Source organism: Seriola aureovittata, chromosome 12, assembly GCF_021018895.1.
Source record: "Seriola aureovittata isolate HTS-2021-v1 ecotype China chromosome 12, ASM2101889v1, whole genome shotgun sequence".
In the NCBI taxonomy this organism is placed as follows: Eukaryota; Metazoa; Chordata; class Actinopteri; order Carangiformes; family Carangidae; genus Seriola; species Seriola aureovittata.
Window position 1 is genome coordinate 7750283 of NC_079375.1, and position 14460 is coordinate 7764742.

A 14460-nucleotide genomic window follows, 5' to 3' on the forward strand; every position below is an offset into this window, starting at 1 on the left:
TCTTCACTAAGAATAAAAGGGCTTGAGTTTGAGAGCCACAGATAGGCTGGGGAAGTCAAAGTATTGAGAGACAGTATGATTTGTAGAAAATGTGGCAGTGTGAAAGGGGTCGCAGGGAGTGATGAACTACAGAGAATTATCATCCAAATCTGCAGCTACACTTGGTTTCAGCTCAGTGTTTAGCGATCTGGCCTGCAGCTTTACTTTGTTCATTCACTCTCTGCTCTCATAGCACCATTTTTTTTGCTGCAGCAGGCACCTTTTTTCAGTTAAAAATCCACTGTGCACCACCTGCCCAGCACCAAACAGCAAACACACACAGTGAGAGAGGAGCTGGTGAACAAAGAGAAGCCAGGTATTTCCTTCAGGAGTTGGTAGAAACCAAAAAGCTTAAACAGAGTGAATATTGGACTTCAATTCATCCGGTTCCCAGCCTCCCAGTGTTACTCCATAACTGCCGGGTGTATGTCAGTGTCGTGTTCACAACTTCTTTCCGCTGCCCCCCAGTGGCATTTACAGCAGGTTTAAAGATTTTATTGTGTCATTCTCATACTAGGAGGACAGTGCAGACCTCAGGTGCCAGCTCCAGTTCTCCAAAGAGGAGTCTGGCCTGATGAGGAAAAAGATGGCGAAGCTGGGCCGGGAGAAGGATGAACTGGAACAGGAGCTGCAAAAGTACAAATCCATTTACGGGGACGTGGACAGTCCTCTTCCTCTGGCTGAATGCTCTGGCGGAGGCCCTCATACCACTCGAGAGGCTGAGCTGCGATTACGGCTGAAGCTGGTGGAGGAGGAGGCTAACATCTTGGGCAGGAAGATTGTGGAGCTGGAGGTGGAGAACCGCAGCCTGAGGGCAGAAAACGAAGACATCCGGTGTCAATACGAAAGGGACTGCTTCGGGCGCGAACCCTTCTCCAGCATGCCCTCGTCGCCGTATGGTGGTGATGCGCTGGAGTCGGCCAGTGAGCTACGTCGCCATCTCCAGTTTGTGGAGGAGGAGGCTGAGCTTTTGCGCCGCTCCATCTCAGAGATTGAAGACCACAACAGGCAGCTGACATCTGAACTCAATCGCTTCAAATTCGGCCCAAGCAGCAGCTCTGGGCCAGTCGGCGAGGAAGGTAGTGAAGGAGGACTGTTCAAACCTGGTAATGGAGGGAATGGAAATGGCTCCAGTACCGGGATGATGATGGAGGAGCTTAAGTCAGCCAGGATGCAGATCAACGAGCTGAGTGGAAAGGTGATGAAGCTGCAGTACGAGAACCGTGTCCTCATGTCAAACGTCCAGCGCTGCGACCTGGCCGCACACCTCGGCCTGCGCACCGGCAGCCCTCGAGACAGTGACGCAGAGAGTGACGCAGGCCGGCGAGAAGCCGCTGAGGACGAGGAGGCAGGGCGACTTCTTCTTCTTCATCCCAAGAGAGAGGGCCCTATCGGAGGAGAGAGTGACTCTGAAGACATGTTTGAGAAAACAACAACCACCTCAGGGTTCGGAAGCATCAAACCATCAGATGGCAGCGAGCTCAGCGCCATCGAACTGGCCAATCGCAGGAGGGAAGAGCGGGAGTCATTCAGCAATGTGAAGCGAGAGGCCGAAAGGCTCGGGAAGACAGTTGACCGACTGATCACGGACACTGACAGTTTGATCTTTGAGGGCAGGCTGCTGGTGACGACAGGAGAGAGCTTGGATGGAGGGGCGCCGTCCGGATCCAAACCAGACACCCAGGTCCTGGACACCATCAACACTCGCATGAAGGCTTTCCGCACTGAGCTCCACATCTTCATGGAGAAGTTGGATCATGTAGGGGAGGGGCTGAGAGAAAGGACAGATGATCTATCACCCATGCCAAACCTCACAGAGTCCAGCAGCTTCCTGTCCACAGTCACCTCCATGTCCCGAGACTCTCCCATTGGCACCTTTGGAAGAGACCTGGTGACGGACTTCCAGGTAAGTTCAGTGATCAGACTTCCTGTGACCTCACATCCCTTAGTACATTTAGATGTTTTTTTAAATATCAGAAAAATATAGAAGGCCTGTTAGACAGTTAGCCATGATGGAGGAGAGAGTCAATACTTTAGTTTTTCTTATGGCCATTGCAAACAGAATGTTCTTGAAAAATCCTGCATAACAACACTGATTAACATTCAACCTCAAAATCATCCCACCTGGGTGTCCAGACGATATCATGCTGCAGGAAAGAAAGACTGAAGACAAGAAATCATCATACCAGATGGCTTCATTGCTTTATAGCAGCAGTTGGCAAAGTGAAATTGTTTGCAAAATTATGTTAAGTAGTTGACATGATTCAGATGTAGAGATAGCCATGAGTAAACCCACTGGTGTATTTGTAAATGTGAGAATTCATTTAGGTTTGATTTAAATGGCCCTAAGTGTGCAGTCATTAGTCGACCATTTAAGGCCAAAATAAACTGAATGAGATCCTAAGTCAGCACTGTGTGCAAAAAAAATCGGCTCTAATTAAAGAAAGTGGCAGCGCCGTACGTCTGTAGCGCGCACACACGCCATCCACAGCTACGCCGCCTGTCAGTGGGAATCTCATTAACTTGGCTTAAAGGATAGGTTTGGGGTTTTTTCAAGTCTGTCTTAATGCAATATGTATGTTGAGAGAGTTATGGGTCACTGTAATCTTTCCTCATCTCCATACTTGATCTAGTGCAACTCCACTGTAAGAAATGAGGGACAAAATCAGCCGTCACGGTTTTATGCAAAAATGTGCTCTTAAAGAGGAAGTGCGCAGATTTTACAAATCAAAGTCTGTTGATAGATCTTGGGGAAAAGTACTACACATGTGAAAAAAGCCTCTTGTGGCTCCATAGAGAGCAGAAGTTTGAAAATGGAAAAAAAAAGTCTGAGGGTCTGGATTAGAAAGAAGTTGTAAGTGAGTTACCAGACCTGTGTAGACCACTCCTCATCCCCACTTGAGGCTAGCAGCTCAAGGCTGCATTAGCTGTTACTAGCATAACACCTGAATCTCTGACTGAACTGTAGTCAAGGTTCATTTCGGGTGATGTAGTCATCAGGTTTCTCTGGTTCTGCTGCATCGATTTTGATCCTGCAAATTTGTATATGAGGCTAAATATGATGCTTCAGTGGGTTTTTTTGTACAAAATTCCCTGTGTGTTTTTCCCAGGATACTGTTTCTTTGCTGAGCCGTGGTGGAGGGATACGTCCTACCAGGCACGATTCGGCTAACTCAGACTGTTGAAGCCTCATATTAGCTTTGGCTAAACTATATTTTTACACAGAGTGACTACTGTAGATTTCGTCCATCATCTCTGACAGTAGAGTTGTCTTACAGCAGGTGAGGATTTTGACTGCGGCGGTAGACCAGTCAAATGATAACACAAGACTCTGATCTTGGTTTTCAGTATCAATACAGACCATGAAAACGACTATGAAGTGTCACAACCCTGTCACTGTTCCTCAACTGTTCCTACCATTGTGATGCAGAATTCGCCCAGTGTTGGACTGGTCACCCAGTAATAGGGAAGGTTGCGAGAGGTTAGATTGACATGAAAAAATCAGAACCTATCCTTTAAAGCCTCAACTGGAAATTTGGTTTGAGAGATTCCATAGTTCCCCTCCAGATGTCCAGTGCCAGCACAGGGTGACATATCAGGCCCCCCCGCTCCACCATGAGCCACCCAGCTCTACCACACTGGCACCACCACCACCGCCACCCCTCCCCTGAACCACCGCCACTGCCATTGCTTCCTGCTGCTGCCACATTCACATCTGCATCTCCATGCACATCCTCATAGCCAGCAGCCCTGCCTGCCTCCTTCTCCCTGCACTCACTGTCTGCAGCTGCCCTGCTTCCAGTCAGCCAGGGCCAGGGGAGGGTGCCTGAAAGGGTGCTTAGGAGGATGCTTGAAAGGGTGCTTGGTATGAATGGAGTAAGTGCTAAAGGAGTCATGGCAGTTTCTTCCATTTGGCTTGATTCAAATTTTTTCTTGACACAGTGAATTGTTGCATGACGGAGTAAATATTTTTCCCTTTACAGCTGAGCTACACCATGCTATCACTTATATGACTCATTATGACACATAAATGGTGTAGCTGTTATGTTTGCACAACATATCATTGCACACACACACACACACACACACACAGACACACGTGGGATTGGTTACTCCACGGTGTTGCCAAGGAAACGAGCCATAAAAATGTGAGCACTGACTAAAATAACCTCTGTTCTATAAAAGAAGAGTCTAAACCAGAGTTGCATGGCGCTGTGTGAGTTGCCTGTGGAAGAACTTAACTGGCTGGCATTCTGCTTTCTGTCCTTGTTTTATTGCAGCTTAGTATAAGTCAACATGTCAACATACTGTGTACTCTTCCAATGCAGGTCCATTATCTCTGTGCTGCATGATCAGGCAGACATCTTGGATGTCTTTTCTAATCAGCCAGAATGTCATATGGAATAAAGCAAACAGCTCTTCAAACATTTCTCACTTCAAGAACCCAGTCTGCTTTGTAGAGATAATAGACTGAAGCTGCCTCCATACTCATTCTATCCAATGACTTGTTTCCGCTTTGCTCCTCTGCCTGTAGGACTCACTGGTTAGTCTGGGTGACGCTGGGTGGTTAGTCAAAGCTAACCACTGCACGAACAACTCAGTCCTGTTTAAAGCAATAAGGCCTCCATCCATTGAGAGTTGTTGAGGAAAGAAATTGAACACAGCTGTGGAGTGTATAATATAAAAGGCCACACTGCAGCAGCAGTAGAGTAGGGTATGCAGGAGGAGTAAATACAATAAAAAGGCAGATACTGTGTGAATGGAAGCGCATTCACAAGAGAAAAAATGAGAGATGTTCTCTCGTAATTATGATTTCTGAATCTCTTCCAGCATCTTGAAATTCTAAGATCTTTATCTTGTAATAACAAGATTTGGATCTTGTAAGATTTTTATCTGAAATTATGTAATTAAAAATTGAAGATATTTTCCATATCTCATAATTATGCCCTCTCACAATTATAGTAATCATAGATTTGATATGTTTTTTACTTGTTTTTGTTTTTTGTAATTACAAAACCTGTGTCTCTTTATTACAAGATCTTTATGTGCAAAAATTCCAGTACCTTGTAGTTATAATTTCTCATCTTGTAGCTGTGTATCTTGTAATAACGAGATCTCCCGTGAAATTACAATATTTTTTATTTTGTTAAAAAAGAATTTTAGATGTTTTCATGCAATGATGACTTCTGTATCTCATAATTATGTCCTAGCATCTTGTAATTATGAGAAACTATCTCATCTCGATCTGTTTATCTTGTAATTGGAAAAAAAAAGGATTTGTGTCCACTAATAATAAGATTTTTGTTGTATGATTATCTCATGAAGAATTGGAAACTTTCCTGCAATTATTGCTTCCAAACTTAGTATCATGTAATTATGAAAACTATCTCATTGACATGTTGAACTTATAACGAGATCTGATTTAAATCTCGTAAGTTTCTTGAACCTGATAAAATTCAAAGATACGTAAGTATGACATGAAATTGTTAAATACTAGCTAAGATAGTCAGTCTCACAATTGTGAGATGCTTATCTTGTAATAACAATTTCTGTCTCGTAATAACATATTTTCAAGTATTTTCTTTCATATCTCTTAATAAAGACAAAAAACTCTCTTCTGCTCTTGAATTAAACCAAACTGCATGTTGCTGATATTTTTTACTCAGTTTAATAATAATGTTTTGGTCTTCAGAGCTTCAGACCATCAGGTAAAATTCAAAAATACAGATCTTGTAATTATGAGATCTTTATACAAGATAATTATGATATAAAAGTGTCAAACGTGAGATGAAAGTTTCTCAGAATTATAAGATACCGAAGTCAAAATTGGAAAACATCTCAATTTTTTTCCTTTGGTGAATGCTTAACACTTTTATATTTACTTTTTGACATGACTTTACCTTACTTTTTGATGACATGATAGTATTAAGTTGCTGCTAGCTAGGAAGAAATGTGGGCACTGCTGCAAAGGGGAGCAGCTAGCATGGCGCTAGCTTAAAGCTCGACTTGAAGCCTCAAATGCCTCCAGTGTTTTTTAAATGCTGTAATGTTTGAAAAAAAAAAACCCAATGTGCATCATACAGGCTCAAGATTCAACTTTCTTTAGTTAACTGCTTCTACAACACACACGGCTGTGCACGGGCATGTGTTGAAAACCTTTAGCGTGCTAGCTCTCGCTCTGCAGTTTGCCGTGGTATCTCTCAGCTGTTGGTTTGGACTCATGTATCCCTCATTGCATGCGCTTCATAACAAGTGTTTTGCATTCTTTTCCCCCCCGATTCCCTCTCTTTGTTCCTCTTTGTGTTCCCGCCAGATGTTTCAGCCCATGATTTTGTTCATCCTCATTCTCGTTCTCTTCTCATCTCTCTCATACGCCGTCATCTTTAAGTTGGTCTTTCTCTTTGCGCTTTTCTTCGTACTCTAGTCCGTTTGTTCTTCTCCACACCGTGTAGTCTGTTAGTTAATTTTCCCCGCTCTGCTTATATTCTTTACCCATTTTCTGTTTTATTTTTTATTTGTTTTCCCCGCCCACTTTCTTTCCTCGCCCCCTCACCCCGTTTGTTGTCTTTTGTCTGTTTTGTCCACAATCCACATCACACATCTCCCCCCAATACAACCACCCACCACTACTACCTGCACCCCTGTATCCTGCACCCCATCACCCATCCCCTTAATCCTTCACACCCATCGTCCACACTCGCCCCACCCCCCCACCCCCCAACCCCTTTCGTTCCCCTTTCCCACCCCACGTCACTCACAGTCCGGTCAGAGGGATGAGCTGGAGTGGCGTCTAGGACAGGAGCGAGGCGTGGAGCCCCAGAGCCAGAGCCAGGGTGGGGGCCAGGCCCAGAGCAGGGGAGCCCCGGGACTCACTAGGTACCACAGGCCCCTGGCTTTAAGAGCAGAGGTCAGTGCCTCCTCCCTCCTCCATCTCCCCTTCCACCTGTGGGACTGAGTTAACACTGGCTCCACTGTGAGCCCCATACATGGGCCTTCTGTGTCTGAGTCTAAAGCATCAATCTGGACGCTATTTTCTTACAATTCCTTCCTCAAACCAAAATCTTATCACATTCTCAACTGTAGAGCAACAAAAATTCAAGGGTCAATGGACACTCTGAAAATCAACACCAAAAATAACTGAAGCATGTAATTTTCAACACACTGATGCATGCACTGATCAACTGGGATGCACTTGGATCTGACTTTCCCTCTTCCAGTATCGATTACAGAACCTCAGCTCTTGGTATCTGCAGTTGAAATTTGAAATCTGTTAACTTGTGTGGATCTCCTCAGGGTCATTTTTATATAAAGTAACATGAGACCAGAGATTGCTTTGGTGCTAAAAATCGGTTGACCACGGTGAGGGACCGAATGTAACCGATAGAAGCAGAAAAGGCTGAATTTTATAATGACGTTGCTGTATTTAATGTGGACCAGTCACATCTGGCCGATAACCGATGCAGTGCGTCCCTGCTAGTCCCTGCACAGAATTAGTGTTCTGGGGTTTATTTTTGGAGTGTTTGTTTGTCTATTGGCAACCAATGAGGCAATAATTACTGCTCAATAGCAAAGCAATTATGGGTATAGGTCAAATGTGATAAGTTTGACTTTACAAATTATTTACTGAAGAAGACTGATGAAAGAGAAATACTTATAAATCTCTCTACTGCATGTATGCTTTTTAAACTTAATTCTGAAAATGTTGATCGTCTGAACCAAAAAGCCCTTTATGTGTTTTTGAGTATTTTTCATACAAATTAGTCTCATTATGAATTATAGGGGAATGAATTATCACAGTTTCATAAAGGGGTTTGTTAATATCAGAAGGCCGCTCAGTCCAGCATGTCTAGTGACACTCCAGCCACAGTCACTTTTTGATGCTGAACACGATTTCACTTCATCCACTCGCTCTACCTTCACACTAAATATCCACTCCCACAGCCACTGATGTTTATTTCCAACTTTGATTTAGCATTCTCTTCTTGCTTTTTATAATTTGTTCCATGTTCCCCTGGACATTTTGTGATTGATTTACTTCTTTGAAGAACAAAGTAGTTTGCATAGCACTTCAGAGTTAAGAGGGTTAACCTGTTTTATACCAATTAAGAAACTTTAGCTCATTCGTCGTGCCAAATTTGTCAGTCGTGTGTTGCGTTCTCAAAAATTGATCTGCTGGTAGACGGTTTGTTTCCCTCTGTAACAGTGAGACACCACACCAGGCATGCACAGTTACATTATATGGACATGACTTGTGAGGCTTATTTATGCACTTTAGCTGCAACTAATCATTATTTACTTTATTGATTAATCTGCCAATACTTTTTTTCAACTAATAGATGAATTGTTTTATCTATAAAATGCCACAAAATAGTAAAACAAATGCCTGTCATGATTTCAATGTGGAGATGGACATATTGGACATTCTGCATAAGAAACGACTAATGATTATTTGCTAAGTTGCAGATTAATCGGCTAACCGTTGCAGCTCTAATGCACTCAGTGTCTCACAGCTGCGTCTGCACATGGTGGACTCTGTAGTGATGCCCTGAATCAGAAAATTAAACACACGTAAAAGTGCAGCCCTCAAACAAGTGTTACAGCTCATATTACATATATACACACACACACACACACAGAAAATGAAAGAGGCAAGTGGTTACATTGCTTCAGGTCGGTTAAACCCTTCAGTGACTCGGCTGTTTAATAAACCGGCTGTGTAATCGCAGGACACTGTGATTCATAATCGCTGCCTCATGCTTGTTTTCAGAGAGAAATTGCCCGTTGTTATGTAATGCAGGGCGCTGGCAGCGGCGATGTGACACATAACTATTACAGTTACAGTTATGGCACATTCGTGCGGATTCCTTTTTTGTCCCCGTGCTTTCTGCCGCAGTGTAATCTGTGAGGTGAAATTAATGAATGGGCAAAGCAGCTTGGATATGGCAGGATTAGCGCTGTACTGTAGGCCTGTGCGATTTGCATTTGACATTGGGCTGACAGGGAGGTGATCCAGGGTCAGGACACACTGCACAGCTCAACTTACTGTTGGAGAGTGCAGGAACAGCCCAGCACAGGATAGAGGAAAGAAATCGTATTATAAACTGCTGCAATTTTCAAATTGTGAGTCTGCATGCTGGTTGGTTTTTTTTTTTTGTTAGGAAAGAAAGACGCCCCAGGGATGTCTTCAAAACAAGTTGACGACTGAAGAAGTATCATTACATTCAATACCATAAACATCAGCATCTCATTTCCCTCTGAGCATTTTTTCACCAAAACAATCAAACCTGACATTCCTTAAGTTCCTACTTCAGTTGTTTTTGCATATAAGATTTTCTGTTAATTAAAAGCATTTTTGGAGCTAACACAAGATGACTAATAGCGATATTATTAATGTTTAGCAACTTTTATTTTCATGATATAAACCATTTTTTAGGTGAGAATTTACAGTAAAGTATGGTAAAGCAGTTCCAGTAAAGTAAAATCATAGTCTCCACATACAGTGTATTGTCTTAATTCAGAGAAGGTGGCAGATGACTTAAAGAAATAGTTCTGCATTTTGGGAAACTTGCTTATACGCTTTCTTGTTGAGAGCTAGATGAAAAAGATCGATACAATTCTCAGTGTATGGTAAATATGAAGCTGGACCCAGGAAGACAATTAGCTTAGCTTAGCATAAAGACTGGAAAACAGCTATCTTAGCTCTGTCCTAAGGTAACAAAATCTAACTTAAATGAACAAGATATGACATTTCAATTAGTCAATTTTAGACGTACACGTAGCCCGACCTTTAGATAGATAGCTGTTTGCCTCTGTTTCCAGTCTCTATGCTAAGCTAAGCTAGCAAGCTGAAAGACAGTAGATGAGCATATTTCCCAAAATGTCAAACTATTCGTTTAAGACTTAGATGTTGCTCTTTGAAGAAATGCTTAGTCCAGCCTGAAATGTGCAGCATTAAATTATAATTATTTCCTGAGATGTTGTAGAAGAAGGGTCAGATCTCATTTGAGGTTTTTTAGTCCTGCTCTGTGAAATTTTTGTTTAGCTGCGGAAAATGAAGAGAGCAAATATAATCAAGTATAATCGTCTCATACTCAAATCCCTGTTTGTGTTGTAGTGAGATATCAATATGTGATGTAACTTATCCAAAGTGCTGGTGAAGTAACTGTGGACTGTGGTGTTGTGGGTTCAGCTCCGGGACACGCCTGCTTCTGACATCCAGTTTCGTCTGGATCACGAGCGAAGGCTGAGAGCAGCGACGGAGGAGCGGGAGGCCGTCGTGTCTCTGCCTCAGGTACAATTAAAGCAGTCAGTCAGTCACGCCACGTTTGAGTTTCTTTAGATTATGAACATGAGCATAAGCCCAGCAGTATCACACTTCACTGGCTCTGCTATCTTAATGCTAAAGTTGGAACATACTTTTAATTAAGTCCACCGCTTGGGAGGGAAGAAAGTTTTGGATTTCAGATTTGATATTCATACCTGTAATTTGCTTTACACTGAAATTTAAATTACACTGTCTTCAATCTGACACATGCAATTTCCATAAAACCGCTGTTTTGTTCTTGCAGCATGACAACCTGACATCATTCATGCAAATATGGGATTTAAAATATGATAAACGTGACATCTAATTTACGAAGTGATCTTTTAAATTAAAAAAACAAAAAGCAAGTGTGGGTCTCTGTTTAAAAAATAAAATCTGTCATGTTAAGCACACAAAATCTACAGCATCATTTTGGGCTGAGACAATTAGTCAATCAATCAGACTGCATACAAGATCCACAACAACTTTGATAGCTTTTTTTTTTTAGATAAAATGCCAAACATTCTCAGATTCCTGCTTCTCAAATTAAAATATAAAACAAAATGTATTAGTTTTCTCAACCTTCTGATATTAAAGCAAATGTGTTTGAGCTTTGGACGGTTGGTCGGACAAATCAAGCAGTTTGAATATGTCAACTTGAGCACTTTTACTGTTTTAATGGACCTAGTGATTAATCAGTAATGAAAATAATCATATACAACACAACTGACATCATACATTTTTGTAACAACTTTGAATAAAAGTTTTATTATAGAATATAGTCATTTTCAGGTAATGATAAGTATTAGCTACTTTAAATCCAATAATCCTATTATACAACACATATACAAAAATATCCAACATTATGGAAATGACAGGATACATTATTCACATCACTTATCTAATGTGACTTACGTGACGAAAGCATCATTAAAAAGTATTTGAATCTGTTTTTAATTAAAACCTTTGCCCAGTATGTTTCTCAGTTTCCTTCCCGATCTGTTTCACAACAGGAAGATGAGCTTTTGCGTCTGGAGGCCCAGCGTGGAGGTCTGGAGCTGCAGGGGCTTCAGAGTCATGAGGTGCCCTGGACTCAGGAGAGGGCCATGCTGCAGCAAGAGGTTCGCCTGTTCAGACGCAACACCATCATCTTCTACATGAAGCTCAGGTGGATCCTCATGCACTGGAGGCTCAGCCGCAAGGACGACTCCGGAGAGGAGACGGCGCACCCAGAGGTGAGTCAGAGGTTTTAATAAGTTGAAATGGATGATGGCTGAACAAGAGCAGCTCTGAAAAAGCAAATGAAACAATCCACCAACGGATTATTTAATTGAGCACAAGCAGGTACTAACAGTTTCTTCGGAGAGTCTTATCGACAGGTGCATAGGATCAGGAGCAAAATCAGTCTGAACACAGAAAAATGTTACACGCTAACTTCAATTGTGTTTCATGTTGAATCACCCATTAAGATACACAGATATGCGTCTCTCAGAAGTGTCTCTGTGGATGGATGTTGATTATTGGGTCCTCCCAGTATTGAATGGTAAATAAACTTAGTTAAACGTCTCTTTGGTTCTTTTGTTGAAGAATTGCACTTTAGCCTGTAGATATGGTGCCAAATATCAAAATAACCCTCAGTACATGGACACATTCAGTTACCAGTTTATTAGGAACACCTAGCTAAAACTAATGCAGTCCAATGCAACAGTCCTGCATTAAAAGCTCCTTTTGTCAAAGTCATAATGTTCAGTTTTTGTTGAAATGGTTTTAGAAAGGTGTTGATTTAACACAATGAACATTTTAGAGGCTGCAGTTTGTGATGTTGAATTAAACTGACTTGTGTTTCTCTTATTTTGTCCACCCTAGTTATATTAGTGAGGGTAGGCGAAATAACAGAAGCACTTCTTGCAGCACTTTTGTGTTACACTGCATTAGTTTCAACTAGGTGCACTTAATAAACTAAAAAAACAGCTGAGTCTAAATTAAGGTTATGATGTTACAAATGCGGGCTGCATGGTGGTGCAGTGGTTAGCGCCGTCGCCTCATAGCAAGAAGGTTCCGGGTTCGATCCCACGGCTTGGCCGTGGGATCTTTCTGTGTAGAGTTTGCATGTTCTCCCCGTGCAAGTGTGGGTTCTCTCCGGGTACTCCGGCTTCCTCCCACAGTCCAAAGACGTGCAAAATGGGGACTAGGCTAATTGGATACTCTAAATTGACCATAGGTGTGGCTGTGAGTGTGAATGGTTGTCTGTCTCTATGTGTTTGCCCTGCGATGGACTGGTGACCTGTCCAGGGTGTACCCCGCCTCTCGCCCGAAAAGATGCTGGGATAGGCTCCAGCCCCCCCGCGACCCTACTAGAGGATAAGCGGTAGAAAATGGATGAATGTTACAAACGCAGTACATGTTACGTTACAGCTCTTCGCCCGGGAAGCACCAGTGCGTCAGGTTAAAGTCTGAATCGATCATTATGGATGAGGTGGTGAAAATGGAAACAGATAACTCATCCTGAATCACTTCCAATCTTGTACTTCCCAGCAGGATGCAGGTACCGCTGCAGGTACTGATTGATAGTCTGGTCAACTCGTTGCCCGGCTGATTGAGCAACTCCATCTGTTTTTGGCTTGTTGATCCGGCCGTCGATGCGCCACTTTTTTTTTTGTGTTGTCTTCTTCTGGTTGATTAAACTTGTAATTTGTGAGATTCATGTTTTACTGGATTTTTTGCTTCTTTTTTTTTTTTTCACACCTCCCCAGAGATCACAGAGCAGTTTGGCCTGTGGTGATTTCTCTGCGGATGGACATTGTATTTCTGTTATCACTGATCTTTTCTCAGCAGTGCTGGATATCACTGCTCACGCTGCCCACCCAGTTCCTCCTGTTTATTCTGAACAAACCACTTTCATGGTTGTCATACAACATAAATCAGTTTGCTTTGTTATGTAATATTAATCGTAATTAATCACACACGGAGATTATCAAGATGTGTTGTAATACCACAGACTTTATTTTATCTCGAGTTTCAACTGAATGTAATATTTCTTGGTTCAGTCCTGACTCATCGGTTTATTCATGCAGCATCTTGTCAGGAAACCTTTCTGTGTCTGCAGGTGATGCAGCAGTGAGGAGTTCACGTGTACCTTTCTGGATATTCACCACACGTCCTTGACTTGACTGAATCCCAGCAGAACGTTTTCTCAAGTCAAGTTTATTTTTAAAAGTGAAAGTGCTTCAGCAGGCTCATATTTAGAATTTGAATGATGCCTCTTACTTTTATAAAACAAGAGAGAATGGCCCGATTCAAACGGACTAGTTCTGTGATGGACTGGTATAAAACTGGAAACTCATGCAGGGTATTTCTCTGCCTTTTACCCATTGCATGCTGGGATAGGCTCAGCGACTGTGAGCCTGGAACAGAATGTGTTGGTACAGGGAAAAAAAAAAAAAATGAGTGCATAATTTGAAACACAGCTTTTCATGGCTGTATCATCTGTTCCAGTTTGAGAAGTTGGAGGGCATCCCAGAGCTGGGAGTGATAACGGAACAGGTGGAGGGGGAGTCAGATCGAGACGACAGAATGTGTTTACCACAAACTCCAGGGGACGTCCCGGATCCGGTGCCCATAATCCCTCTGCCGTCACCCGATCAGCACCTGCAGCATCAAAAACAGGTACCGAGTTACTTACACCGTCTTCACTGGTCTTTAGGTGGGAAATAAAAATGAACTGAACTCCAACTTTTGTTGCTGCTCTTGGTTGGAAAATGGTGAAAGACGTTCTTTGCTTTGGTTTAAAAGAGGATGGCATCCAAACTGTCTAAAACCAGCTGGTCCCTTTGAATGATACATTTGCTTGTATATTCCTCAAAAACAACCCTCTGAAAGTTTTTTCACTTTTGTTTTATGTGTTTTATGGCACAGACGCAGGCTTTCTTGGTTGCTAGTTTTGAGATAAATTATGCCCTAAATTAAAAATTGGGTATAACTGCAGCGGATTTACAGTAACATTACAGTTAACGGTTGCTCCCTCATAGCGTCTTCAGCCACAGAACTATTTACACAAGTCCATCTCCTAAATATGAATGATCAAAAACATTGTGGCGAGTTCTGGGCTCTTGGACACC

At 42.4% G+C, this 14460-nt stretch overlaps 1 protein-coding gene across 6 annotated transcripts in view; it reads left to right on the forward strand.

Moving 5' to 3' along the window:
- Window positions 1-14460, forward strand: part of LOC130178659 (microtubule cross-linking factor 1) — a 72824-nt gene that overhangs the window by 34049 nt on the left and 24315 nt on the right. For 5 of the 6 annotated variants that reach the window (XR_008829193.1, XM_056391082.1, XM_056391083.1 and 2 more), the window contains exons 5-9: window positions 557-1945; window positions 6800-6946; window positions 10229-10330; window positions 11356-11577; window positions 13838-14008. Coding sequence is in view for 5 of the 6 variants with exons in the window: in XM_056391082.1 (XP_056247057.1) it covers window positions 557-1945; window positions 6800-6946; window positions 10229-10330; window positions 11356-11577; window positions 13838-14008 (2031 nt within the window). In the remaining variant the exon portion in view is untranslated. The remainder of the gene's footprint in view (window positions 1-556; window positions 1946-6799; window positions 6947-10228; window positions 10331-11355; window positions 11578-13837; window positions 14009-14460) is intronic. The other variant, XM_056391081.1, reaches the window with a different exon arrangement.